Below are 12,033 nucleotides of genomic sequence, written 5' to 3'. Positions count from 1 at the left end.
AATATCAGTAAAAACCGAGAAATAATTACAAATACATTTTTTATTTCATATTTGAATAGTTGAAAACTATGATTGAGAACTCTACTTATTATTCTGCTAAGAAATTTTGAGCACTAGTGATTTACAAATACATTTACATCCATAATTTTCATAAATAATTATTTAAGCATCTATAATATATGTTCTTATTATGAGTAATACATAAATTAAATTAATCAAGAGCCAGTTTCAATTCGTTATATATACTAAATTGTTAATATAATATATAGTTTAGTTCTTAAATTCCCTGATACTAAATGGACTACTATAGCACAGATTAACCCAAAAAGTTGGAAGCCATATAACGTTGCTAAGGAATTTTGCGCTACAGCGATTTTTAAATACTACTTTAAAATAAGTAATTTTACAAAAACGACAATTAATGTACCATAAATATGGGATAAATTTCAGAATGAGATTGCTTTTGCATTGACATGACATTGATACGATATAAATAATTTAATTGGGAACAAAACGTATGCGCACGTATCTTTTCCTAATTATTAATTAGCATACAATGTATTTTTCAACACAACTTTTCACTTTGCACAATTCTGTCTCTATCGACTGCTTGCGTACATATTACGTTCACGGTTCAAGGGACGTAGCTACAACTACCCTTACCGTACGCAATCGCGCCGCCATTATCCGGGGGTAATCGTTAAAAATAAACTCTCCCTTCGGCCCCCGGGAACCCTGCGCTCATCATTCATATTCACATCATTTATCACAAATAAAAAGCGAGCACTTCTCTTTGAAACATATTACTGCCCCGCAGCCACCCCCCGTCTACCACCCGTTCGCTGCACAGCGTCGAGAAGACTTCTGGGGTTGTTTAAAATTCTGGACTTGGTGCTTCCGTCCCAATACGAAATACGATGACCGCTGCATTCTGTATTAAGGGAACACACGCACCAGTACATTTAAATTTCTAAATACGTTTTGTTTCAATGCAACCCTCGGGCGACTCGATAGAGTGACCATCGGAGTGTTGCGCGTGCAGAATAATAATTCAAGAGGACTGTGTCGGACACTTGGGCCCTCAAAATACATAAGAAGGGTTGCGAGAAATTTAAATCGTCTATAGGGGGGTATGATATTCGTTGAAGAGTATATAAAAAATAAGAAAATAATTTAGATCTGGATATGGATGATTGAATTCATACCCTTCGAATATTATACAAGCGCAAATGTTCATTGGTTGATCGTTATTGCAAGAATGATGAAAAGGGCTGGCCCAGCTCCTCTGGTCCAGGGCGATAAATTAGCGCGGCTAATGATGCAATCACATTTTATGGCGCGTATCGAATCCGACGTCGACTCCCCGTGTTACATCAGCGGCGGCCAACCAGTTCTCGTCAAACAAAACAATAAAGAAGGTATACGAGAGCTGCGTCTGCGAATCCGAACCGCTTCACGATGGTGATCCCCGCTTAGTCGCAGGAGCGCGGATACTGCCGAAGTTAATCCTCATCCCCGATTTAGTAAATCCCGGATCACACCCGGACTTAATCCCTTAACGTCACTAAGTCGGGAATTAATGAAATCATCACGGATATTCGGAAGATAATCAGAAGAGCAAACGCGGCGGCGGCGGCGGGGGTGCCGGCACTTCGGATGGGGATTAATCAAAATACACACAAACAACGTACCTTTGGCGAATCATAATTATTACGTATAAGCAGGTTTTTGGCTTACCCATGGCGTCTGAAACAAACAAAAACAGATCGTTAATATGCATAGTAATGAGGAAAAATCGTAAGGTGGTAATCGAATTAGAGAGTATGGTACGTATGGGGCAGGGCGTTAACCCTTCGCGTGACGTCGGGTCACTCTAGCCCTCCCCCAACGAATCGTATCATCAAAAATTCCCCGTTAGGACAACAAACACCCCGTGGCATTTCGCGTGTTATCGGGCATTAAAATTATCAAAGTATTTTGTCCATTTGACATTTTAATATTGGACGTCCGTGCTAGAGTCTGGCCACAACACGCATTCATAAAATCCGAATGTTGTGCCATCAGCACGCCTAGATTTAAGTTTAAATTTTAAAAACATGCTTGACTCAATCCGTGCTGATTTTGAACGAAACATTTAATAATAACACAGTCCATTGTTTACAAAACTACATAGTATCAAACAATGCCAGCGTCTCCGCGCAATCTCTCCTTATCATGTCGGTCACGCATGTAAACTATGCGAGTCCCAGATACGTCATTAAGGCGAGGGAAATCCCCAAATGCCAGTGGTGTTATAATTAAAAAATTCCGTCCTAATGGTCGGCCGCAACACGTGTACCTGTCTGTTTTTAGTTTTAACGACCTCTCTTCTCTAATTCACTAATGAAATTTACGACACCCCTCCGCACCGCGCCGCCTACGGATATATTGTAAATAAATATATACACAACGTGTGTGAGAAAATCCAGCAACAATTTGCAGAATTGTTACAGCGTCTCACACATCACAATCATTATTACCATATAGACTTGTGCGAGCACAATAAATAACATACTTAAGGTTACTTATAATAATATAGTATAAAAGAGGCATGATTGTGTCAGAATATGATGCGATGAGCATATTTCAATCAGAGGACAATGGTGAGATTAACGCTGCATGCAAGTCTTACATCTCTCACGTGACAGCCGAACGTCAATGTGGTTTGCGTATGTGTGTAAAAACGTATATGAGATGCACACGTCATTGTTACAAGGGATTATTGCAAATTAATACACTGTAATTTAATAATTATGCAGCGGTAACTCGCATGCATAAAATATAAAATGTTCTTAAAAAATAACATTGTAACAATTTCCTCAAAATCACATTGTTATCAAATGTAAAATTAATTCGTAATAGCAGTATTTATCAACCGTGAGATATTTAAGTCAAATATATTAAAAATCTGCAGCATAAGCCAGCCTGGACGAAGCGGGGGACGTTAGTACCCCATTTTCTATATTTTGTGATTTTTTAATTTTAATGTATTAATAATACTTTGTATTGTTTTTTTACTATAGTGACACATTGGGGTAACCTTTTAGGTCACGATAGTAAAAATTTAAATAAAATAATAAATAATATTTTTAACAACTAATACTATTGAAATGAATAGTTTGCGTATCGTAATATTAAAAAATATAAAGCTATCAACAGAAAAAGCTGGAAGTAATTTTGAATTACAACTAGACAAATAAATGTGTTGATATTAGTGATTTTAAAGTCCTGGGAAGCGAAACAAAAAAATCAAGTCCTGAAAATTCCCAGGAATCAAAATTTCAATTAATTTATAAAATTAAAAAGAGAAAAATTAATAATGCTTAACTTTTGAAAAATATTTTAGGATACTAAAGCATACATTATTTAGTGAAAGTATACACGAAATGTAGCATTGTAGGCTTTAACTAAAATTCGTTAATAGTGCATACTTCGTCTAGTAATTTATTTATCGAAATTTAACACTAACTGTAATATAATAAATAATATATCATCAGTTGTATAATTATACAAAAAAATCATATTATTTTTTCTGAATGAAATTAGTTTTTAAAAGGCCAAGTCATTCCTGCAGTTGAGAATACTCGCTCGCTTTCCGTTGATGTTGGCTCAAATTTAAGCAAAGATTTAGATTTTGAGCTCGTTCTCCGGTTGGTTGCAAAATCTTTAATTCGCTTCTGGAAATATTCTGGGGGTTTATTCGTTATTAAATATTCTTCATGTGCCAACTTCATTATTTATTGAAGTATCCGATTTTAAATTATTTAAATTTTAATAATAGGTTCTAAAAAATATTTTTTGGGAGCAACTTAATTGTAAAAAGTGTATTAAGCCAATGAACTTGCTTATTTATTTTTACTTAACAATATAAACATTTCTACTAATAAAGACGTGTTAATTTCAAACTACTTTTTTAGTAGAAAATTAGAATGTTTCGATTCTCGGGCTATTTTTTGTCCCGGAACACCAGCAGAAAAGCCTGAAATTATAGGGAATAAATTGATGGAGATGACAAACCAATTAAACCAAAAAATCTTACCGAAATATTACAAATTAAGTAACCGAAAATGAGTACTCATTGACAACAAATATGGGGTATATTTGTAAAAAAAAATTCTACTTTCTGAAATCTAATAAATCCCCAATAAATAAATTTAAAAAAAAATATAATTGAACAGCAAACAGCCAAATAAAATTGCATTTCTATTGCCATACACTGGCATTGCACATGATATGTTTAATGTCATCTAGAAGGAGCTGGTCCGGTTCGTATCATATTATTTTAATATGTCATGATTTTTTTGTTTACTTCTTTATATGTATTATTTTAATTACATATATTTTTTGTGTATTGAAATATTACAATTCTTGTTTTCGACCATCGTGGCGCATTGGGGTTACCTGTTTGGTAACAATTATTTTAATTTAATTTAAATAAATACAATTGTAATAAGGGGTAAAAAGACTTAATAAGAATTTAAAAATAATATATCATATTTTATAATGTACAATAATATATACTTCTCACGCGTATTAAAACCGTATTTTTATATAAAATACAACAATATTATAGTAAATTAATACTTTAATAGTTCTTAAATAAATCTACAGTTAATAAAAAAAAATTGTGTAGCTTTTTTAAAAACAATCAGATTGTTAAAAAATATTAAAACATAATACCATATGCTTTTAAAATATGTAAAGTTAAGAATCGGTAGGTCTGCCTTAAAGTGTTGAGAAACAGTGCTTTAGATCGTCAGTAAGTGAAAATATACTGTTCACAAACCCTCATATTTAAAACACGTTTTCTTCTATAGCAAACCATTCAATTGACCAATATGGGAGAAGTTCATGAGTTGGGGCGACAGTTATTTATGCAATGACAAGAGTCACTGCACGCCTTTTTGCCATTTTGATCCCATTAGTTGCTTATATATTGCACAGCTTATGACTTTTACTTTTTCACAACTGATTCTTAAGTCATATAAAAGATTAAAAAATGTAGCTTGCAGACAAAATAAAAAAAATGCACTAAATCTGAATTAAGCTGTTTATCTATCATGGGTTTAAATTTAGCAAATACGTGTATGCATATTTATGGCTTACTGTTTTATAACATTATTTTTCATAATAAATTAATTCGCGTTGATTTAAAATGCGGCACGCACGCCTAATAATTCATACAACATAGTAGTACCTCTAATGTGTGTTTTTATTTCGAAATTCTCACTCTAATTACAATCCGCGTACAACAATTAAAAATACGCGAGTCCAAAAAGCTCGCGATTTATCTCTTGCTCGTTTCCGCCGAGATCTTAATTTGCTACAACAATACACCTTTTTTCTACGGTTTCGGCCAAAATATTTTTCAGCGGTAATTAAACGCCATTTCCGCGCGAAAATTTTTACCCACAAGAAGAGTCAAAGCCCTCGCGGACCCCGACCCTCGAACCATGAATAAAGTTGAATGGTGAGGACAAAAAATAACGTGTCCGAAATCCAAGCAAACCAGTTCTGGAAACACCGGCCGAATATTATTATAAACAAACGTTATAAAAATTGTCCATATAAAAGTAATCGATTTGATAAGCGCGACTAGAAGGAGCGATTTTCGCGTTATCTCATTCTTAAGTTCCAGAAGATATTGTTTCCATTTAACATTTACTAATGTATTTTTTATTATTATACGTATTAAGAGCACGTTTGCATGTATAACTTGACCACTTTGCATAACCCGATCGGTGGGAGGGATTTTTAGATAGTAGTAATTTTTATTTCTTTTATATTGTATGAAAATATACTTCAGTGTTTTTATTATACATGATCAAGACATCGCATAAATTGGATCGCAATTAAAGAGTTATCTAATTGTGAATAACTAACTAAAAATAATTAAAAAACTAATATTATTTTATTTGATTCTCCAGAAAATATTTTTTCATCTGAATTTGAGTCATTATACAAGAATGATTTTATTTGCGATTAATTTCCCAGTGTTATCATCCCACACAATTTCCACAACAAATATTTATATGAATATTTACAACAGCAATTTAATCTCAGACAACAAAAAACCTCTTATGCATCTTGCAACTTTCAAAATCGCACCGTCAAAAATTAATATTAAAATTTATTAAGTCGTATACATTTTATGCACGCATTCCGAGACGGGAAAATCTCATTTTTTCTCTTCCTCCCGCGGACCGTGTACGATTATAACAAGTTTTTTTTTCATATATATATATTATATTTATTATATTCATACACACAATAAAAATAAATATAATACTTATGCGTCTATATAAAATTTTATAGGCGCACACGCGGTAGCCGCCAGTTTAATCGCGCGGTCCGCTGCGGGACGTCCGTTCGAAAGCGATCGAAAAACTTTTTTTTTTTACTTTTGTATTTTGCAACGAATGCAAAAAAAGAAATCGTAAAACAAGTCCTTAAAAATACGCCGTCAAAGGATGCGCGGCGTACCTTATGGAATGTCGAGAGATAAGACAGCCGATCGGCCGGGATAAGAATTATCTTAATTAGACGACAAAATGTGAATCGTCAACCTCAGCTCAGGAATATATCCAGGAGATGACCATACGTTCAATTTTTAAATATAAAAACTATACATATAATTTATTTTAATTTTAAATTTACGGTGCATTTAAAAGTTGATAATATATTTATTCAAATTAATACGTACTGTCTAACTTTATAAAATACAAAAATATTATTCTAAGCGTCATGAACACACTGTTTTTATAAAATATAAAAATTAATAAATCAAATTTGTACTATTCAAATTTTATTGAACCAATACTAAAAATATATTGTGAATAATTTAAAAGAATAATTAGTTAAAATCTGTATTTATTGGATCAGATTTTTTTTACAGTTTAGTTAGTAAGTTATTTTAATAAATGGTCAGTTGGCAAAAGGCCAGTATTTAGAATGAATGGTTAGTATTTTTGAAGGATCTGTTAATATTAAATGATAAATATATTTTAATTAAATAGTCGGTATTTTTAAAAAAATATATTTTTTATATTAAATGGTTAGCTTTATTTTTCATTATATTTTAACATAAAACGAAAATATTAGATATCAAACATGAAATGAAATAGCTACGTAAAAATTTAATATAAAATATTTTATACAAGTTACTGAATATTTTTTTGTCGTTGATTTATATCACACTACGTTGATCTTTTAACGGATACGATAATATTTTTTTGATGTACTTAATGAAAACGTCTGAAATGAAATTTCTATAAATAGTTTTTAAGAATGTGTCAAAAAAATGCTAAAAAAATCTGAATTAAAATAAGATTTTTAAACAACTAAATCGATGGCACATTTAAAAGTATCCCAGATACAATAAAATTGTTTTTTAAACGGATATGATAATACTATTTTGATTGTTTCTATTTCTAATAATATATAGTATAAAATAAATATGCTATGCAATACTTCATTAATTTACATCGTTAATATATTTTATTGATTATTTAATATTTACTAAATAAAAATGTCTGAAATAGAATTTCTATAAATACTTTGATTTAATACTGAAAAAATCTACATTATAATACGATTTTTAAACAAGAAAATCGAAATAATTTACAGTAAATGTTGCATTTAAAAGTTGCCCATTGTTTTTAATGAATATGGTACTAGTTTTCTGATTATTTAATGTTTACTAAAAAAAATTTTTAATAAATATGATTTTTAAAATGTTTACAAAATAATAAATAGTGCAGTTAAAAATAAACATAAATGCTAATCCAATTTTTTGTTTATTTTTTATTTACTAAGTGAATACGTCTGAAATAAAATTTCTTTTGAATAAATATTTTTTTGGGAGTGTATCAAAAAATCCTAAAAAATATTCATTAATATATTTAATAGTATGTAGTCTATTTACAAGTAGCTCAGATACACTATTTTTAATATTTAATATTCACTGAGTAAAAGTGTATGAAATGGAATTTCTATGAATTTTTTTAAATGTAAATATCAAATAAATGTTAAAAAAAATTCATTTCAATAAAAAAATTCATTTCATTTAAAAATAGTCCAAATACTTCAAAACTATTTTTTTATTATTTAATATTTACTACGTAAAAAGTATAAAAATATCATATAAAAATAAATGCTTATAAAATGTAATAGATTAAAAACGGAAACCATGAAATCGATATAATTGACAGTATGTGGCACATTTAAAAGTACCCTAGATACATCTAAAACTGATTTTTCAACGAATAAGATACTGTTTTTATGTTAATTATTATTAACTGAATGAAAGTGTATAAAAAATAAATTTCTATAAATATGTTTTTAAGAACATATTTAATAAATCCTAAAAAATACTATATTTGAATATATTATATTAACAGAAGATGGTGCATTTAAGAGTAGCCCATATACTTCAAAACAGATTTTTAACAAATACAAAACTATTTTTGTGACTATTTAGTAAAAAAATTTTTTCATTATTATTTTTCTTGAGAATGTATCATATAAATGACTAAAAATTGGATATTATAATAAGATATTATAATAAATTTTGAACAAGGAAATAAATATAATTAACAGTATATGGTGCATTTAAAAGTAGCCCATATAAAAAAATCATATTCGTTAAAAATCAATACGAAATTAATTTTTGACTATTAAAAGCATCCAAAAATTAAATTGCTATAAATATTTTTCTTTTTATAAAAACTCCATATTAAAATAAGACTTTTGAATAAGGAAATAAATATAATAAATTGTATATAGTGCATTTAAAAGTAGCCTAGATACATCATAACTGTTTTTTTTAATATGATACAATACTATTTTTTTGATTATTTCAAGTTTACTTTGTAAATGGATTTTTATAATTATTAACTTGAGAATGTTTCATTTAAATGCTTAAAAATAAGACTTTTGAACAAGAAAATCGATATAATTACCAGTTGATAGTGCATTTAATAGTAGATAAGTTACATCAGAACATGGTACAAGAGTGCTTTTTTGATTATTTGATATTTACTATGCAAAGGTGCATTAAATGGAATTTATACAAATATTTTTTATGAGAATGTATCATATAAATACTGAAAAATTATGCATTATAGTACGATTTTTAAACAAGAAAAACGAAATAATTTACAATATATGGTGCATTTAAAAGTAGCCTATATACATAAAAACTGTTTTTTTTTTAATATTTAATGTTTACTAAAGAAAAACTTTTCAAATGGATTTTTTTTTTAAAAATGTGACGATGTATAAATGATGAAAAATAATATGAAGTGCATTTAAAAGTAGCCCAGATACATAAAATATGTGCAATTTAAAAATATATAAATATTTTTAGACTTATCTGGAATTCTTCTAATATGCATGTTACAAATATATGTAAAATATATTGATTCAAATAATATAAGAAAAAAAATCTGTTGTTGGACCAGCAACAAAATTTGAACTAGCCATAAAATACCTATACTTCTTGCAGGTTTTTGGCAGAGGATCGTTGCTGTGTCCTGCTTATTATTTCTGATTATAAAAAATAATAACCTCAAGTACCCCCTACCCTTTTCGGTGTCATTCAAAATTATGGTCAACCCAGGGATGTAGAAGTGGGGTATCCCAATGGTGGTATGCGACGGCTATCTGACGATATTAATCTGTAACACATTTATGCACTCGGGCCTCATTATGGCGGCGTGTCGAGGACGTTATGTGTCCGTTGGACCGAAGCAGCGGGCCTACGTATGATTGTTGTCCCTTGTATACGTTATCGGAGATATGGCACTGTTCAACCTACGCGACCCGACAAACTCGTCTTGCCGAGGAGACCCCCGCACCACACACAAAACAACAACACCACAACTCTGCTCTTCCGGCCAGTTGACTCCTTCAAAAACGCCATGTCCAAGTAGGAGGGTCGAATCTGGAGAAAACCACAAGATAAGGACATCCACAGGCAATAAATTCGATCACAATAAGGAAGCGATCGCCTTTTCGTCGAATCGATGGCAGCTGAGGACGATGTCATTTATATGTTATGCAAAAGTCGTTTAAAAACCCACATTTTCATAAAACTGAGCTTGAGTAGCTATTAAGCTACGGTTCAACGAAACGATCAGAGTAAATAAATCGTTTATTTAAATTTATGCGTACATTTGCTGAAATGGTTTTCCTTATTTAAAATATCAAGTATATTTAATCGACTATTTATTCAGATAATCGTTAGGAAAACTTTTGAAATTACACATTTAATCTATGACTGAACATTTCATTGCAGTCCTTCATCGTCCATCGTAGTCTTTCATTTTCAATTCACATTTAAGAAAGAAATGATCAAGGATTTTAATTTTGTCATATTTAAGTTAGTATGTTATTTCTCACAACCACATTATATCTATTATATATATGGGAAAAGGCGTTTTGCCAGCTCTGTTAGTAAAGATAAAACATTTCTCGTTATGTTGGCACTTATGAGCACACCCCACCTGCTCGTCCACTCCATCTACACCTTTATTGTGTAAAATGTACAAGCGTATCGGTCCTTGTCCATGTTTTATATCTTCCATGTATTTTTTTATCATTATCTAACTAGAAAAAAACACGTCGAGAGCCGTTAGTGAGCGTGATAAATAAGCTAAATTAATAACACTACGACAATCAACTCGTTTCCCGACGATGAGGTCACACCTCCACGAATGTTATCAATCATATCATCTTGTGTCGCCGAATGTGCTCGGATCGATAAATCACTGTTTGACCCCTTCGTTAGTACGCTGTGTCCAAACCGTTATTCAGACGTGTCCAAGGCTTAAGATATACGAGTGCATCTCTTGCGGTGTTGCAGTGGTCGATATGGATTTTCAATCGTCCGCGTGTCGCCGATTGGCCGCCCATGGCGCGAACCTCCGCAGCTTTCTCACAGTCGCATCTGACCCCTCCGGGTCCATGAGTAATGATAATATCACAATATCAATAAATTATATCGCAACAACATCGCCGGATCAACAAACACCATTATGCTGGCCGCAGCGGGTTGTCTTCCCATTTTGATTGCGCCACAAGTGCGTAGGTAAGGCAGCGGTCGTCGTAACCAACGCGGGTTAACTCTTTTATACAACCAAAAAAACTAGCTTATTATCCATTCGCCTTTCAGGATGTAGAAAAAAAAGCATCAAGTGTAAACCATCACAGTTTGCAAACGGGCAATACAGTACTAATATAAAGTTTAAAATAGTATTGTATCATACAATGAGCTCTGGCATCATAAAGTTAAGCTAAGTCAACACATTATGAGTTATAGAATATTCATTTAACTATTAAAAACAAAATGAACCATTTATATAAAATTGCATGTTATATGAATTTCTTAAAAATGATTATTCAGGAATTTACCTGGATGTGGGAGAGCAGCAAAGATAGAAGATTGTATCCTGGCTGCATATATGAAAGCAAATCCTACTCAAACTGTCAGAGAAACTAAACTTGTTCAATTCAACATTAGAGACAAAGTGTATGGATTCCAAACGAATCAAGCGAAGAAAATAAGTCAGCGCGTATCTGCATATCCCAAGAGCTTTTGGATCTTAAAGCTGGTCTTGATAAACATAGATGAGAAATGGATGCTGTACGAAAAAATCGTAATAGAAGACAGTGGTTATCTATGGGTCAAGTAGCAAAGCGTACCTCGAAACCTAGTTTACAGTAAAAAAATATTTTGTGTGCTTGGTAAGATTGGAAAGAGATTGTGCATTATGAAACAAACAATAACAGCAAATTATTGTGATCAGATAAATCGTTTGCACAAGGAATTAAAGAAAATAGGCATTACCTTGGCAATAGCAATCGAATAGTTTGACTCTCGATAAAATCAAGGAACTTGACTCTCATCCACGCTATTCTGCAGACCTTGCTCTTTTCGACTATTTATTTCGTAAAAAATCGAAATGCCTCTTAACATTTTATGCTTTTCGATTC

The 12,033-nt window shown here is 31.2% G+C and overlaps 1 protein-coding gene across 4 annotated transcripts in view; it reads right to left on the bottom strand.

Annotated features, from left to right (window-relative positions):
* hth (Meis homeobox homothorax) overlaps positions 1 to 12,033 on the bottom strand; it is a 533,594-nt gene that overhangs the window by 289,477 nt on the left and 232,084 nt on the right. For 2 of the 4 annotated variants that reach the window (XM_088189405.1, XM_088189407.1), the window contains exon 8: positions 1,738 to 1,746. The exons of the other annotated variants lie outside the window; for them this stretch is intronic. In XM_088189405.1, coding sequence (XP_088045531.1) covers positions 1,738 to 1,746 — 9 coding nt within the window. The remainder of the gene's footprint in view (positions 1 to 1,737; positions 1,747 to 12,033) is intronic. 4 annotated transcript variants of the gene reach the window in all.

Source organism: Plectrocnemia conspersa, unplaced genomic scaffold (genome assembly GCF_051122295.1).
Source record: "Plectrocnemia conspersa isolate PC_06_02 unplaced genomic scaffold, ASM5112229v1 ptg000008l, whole genome shotgun sequence".
In the NCBI taxonomy this organism is placed as follows: Eukaryota; Metazoa; Arthropoda; class Insecta; order Trichoptera; family Polycentropodidae; genus Plectrocnemia; species Plectrocnemia conspersa.
This window is presented reverse-complemented; position numbering and strand designations above follow the sequence as displayed.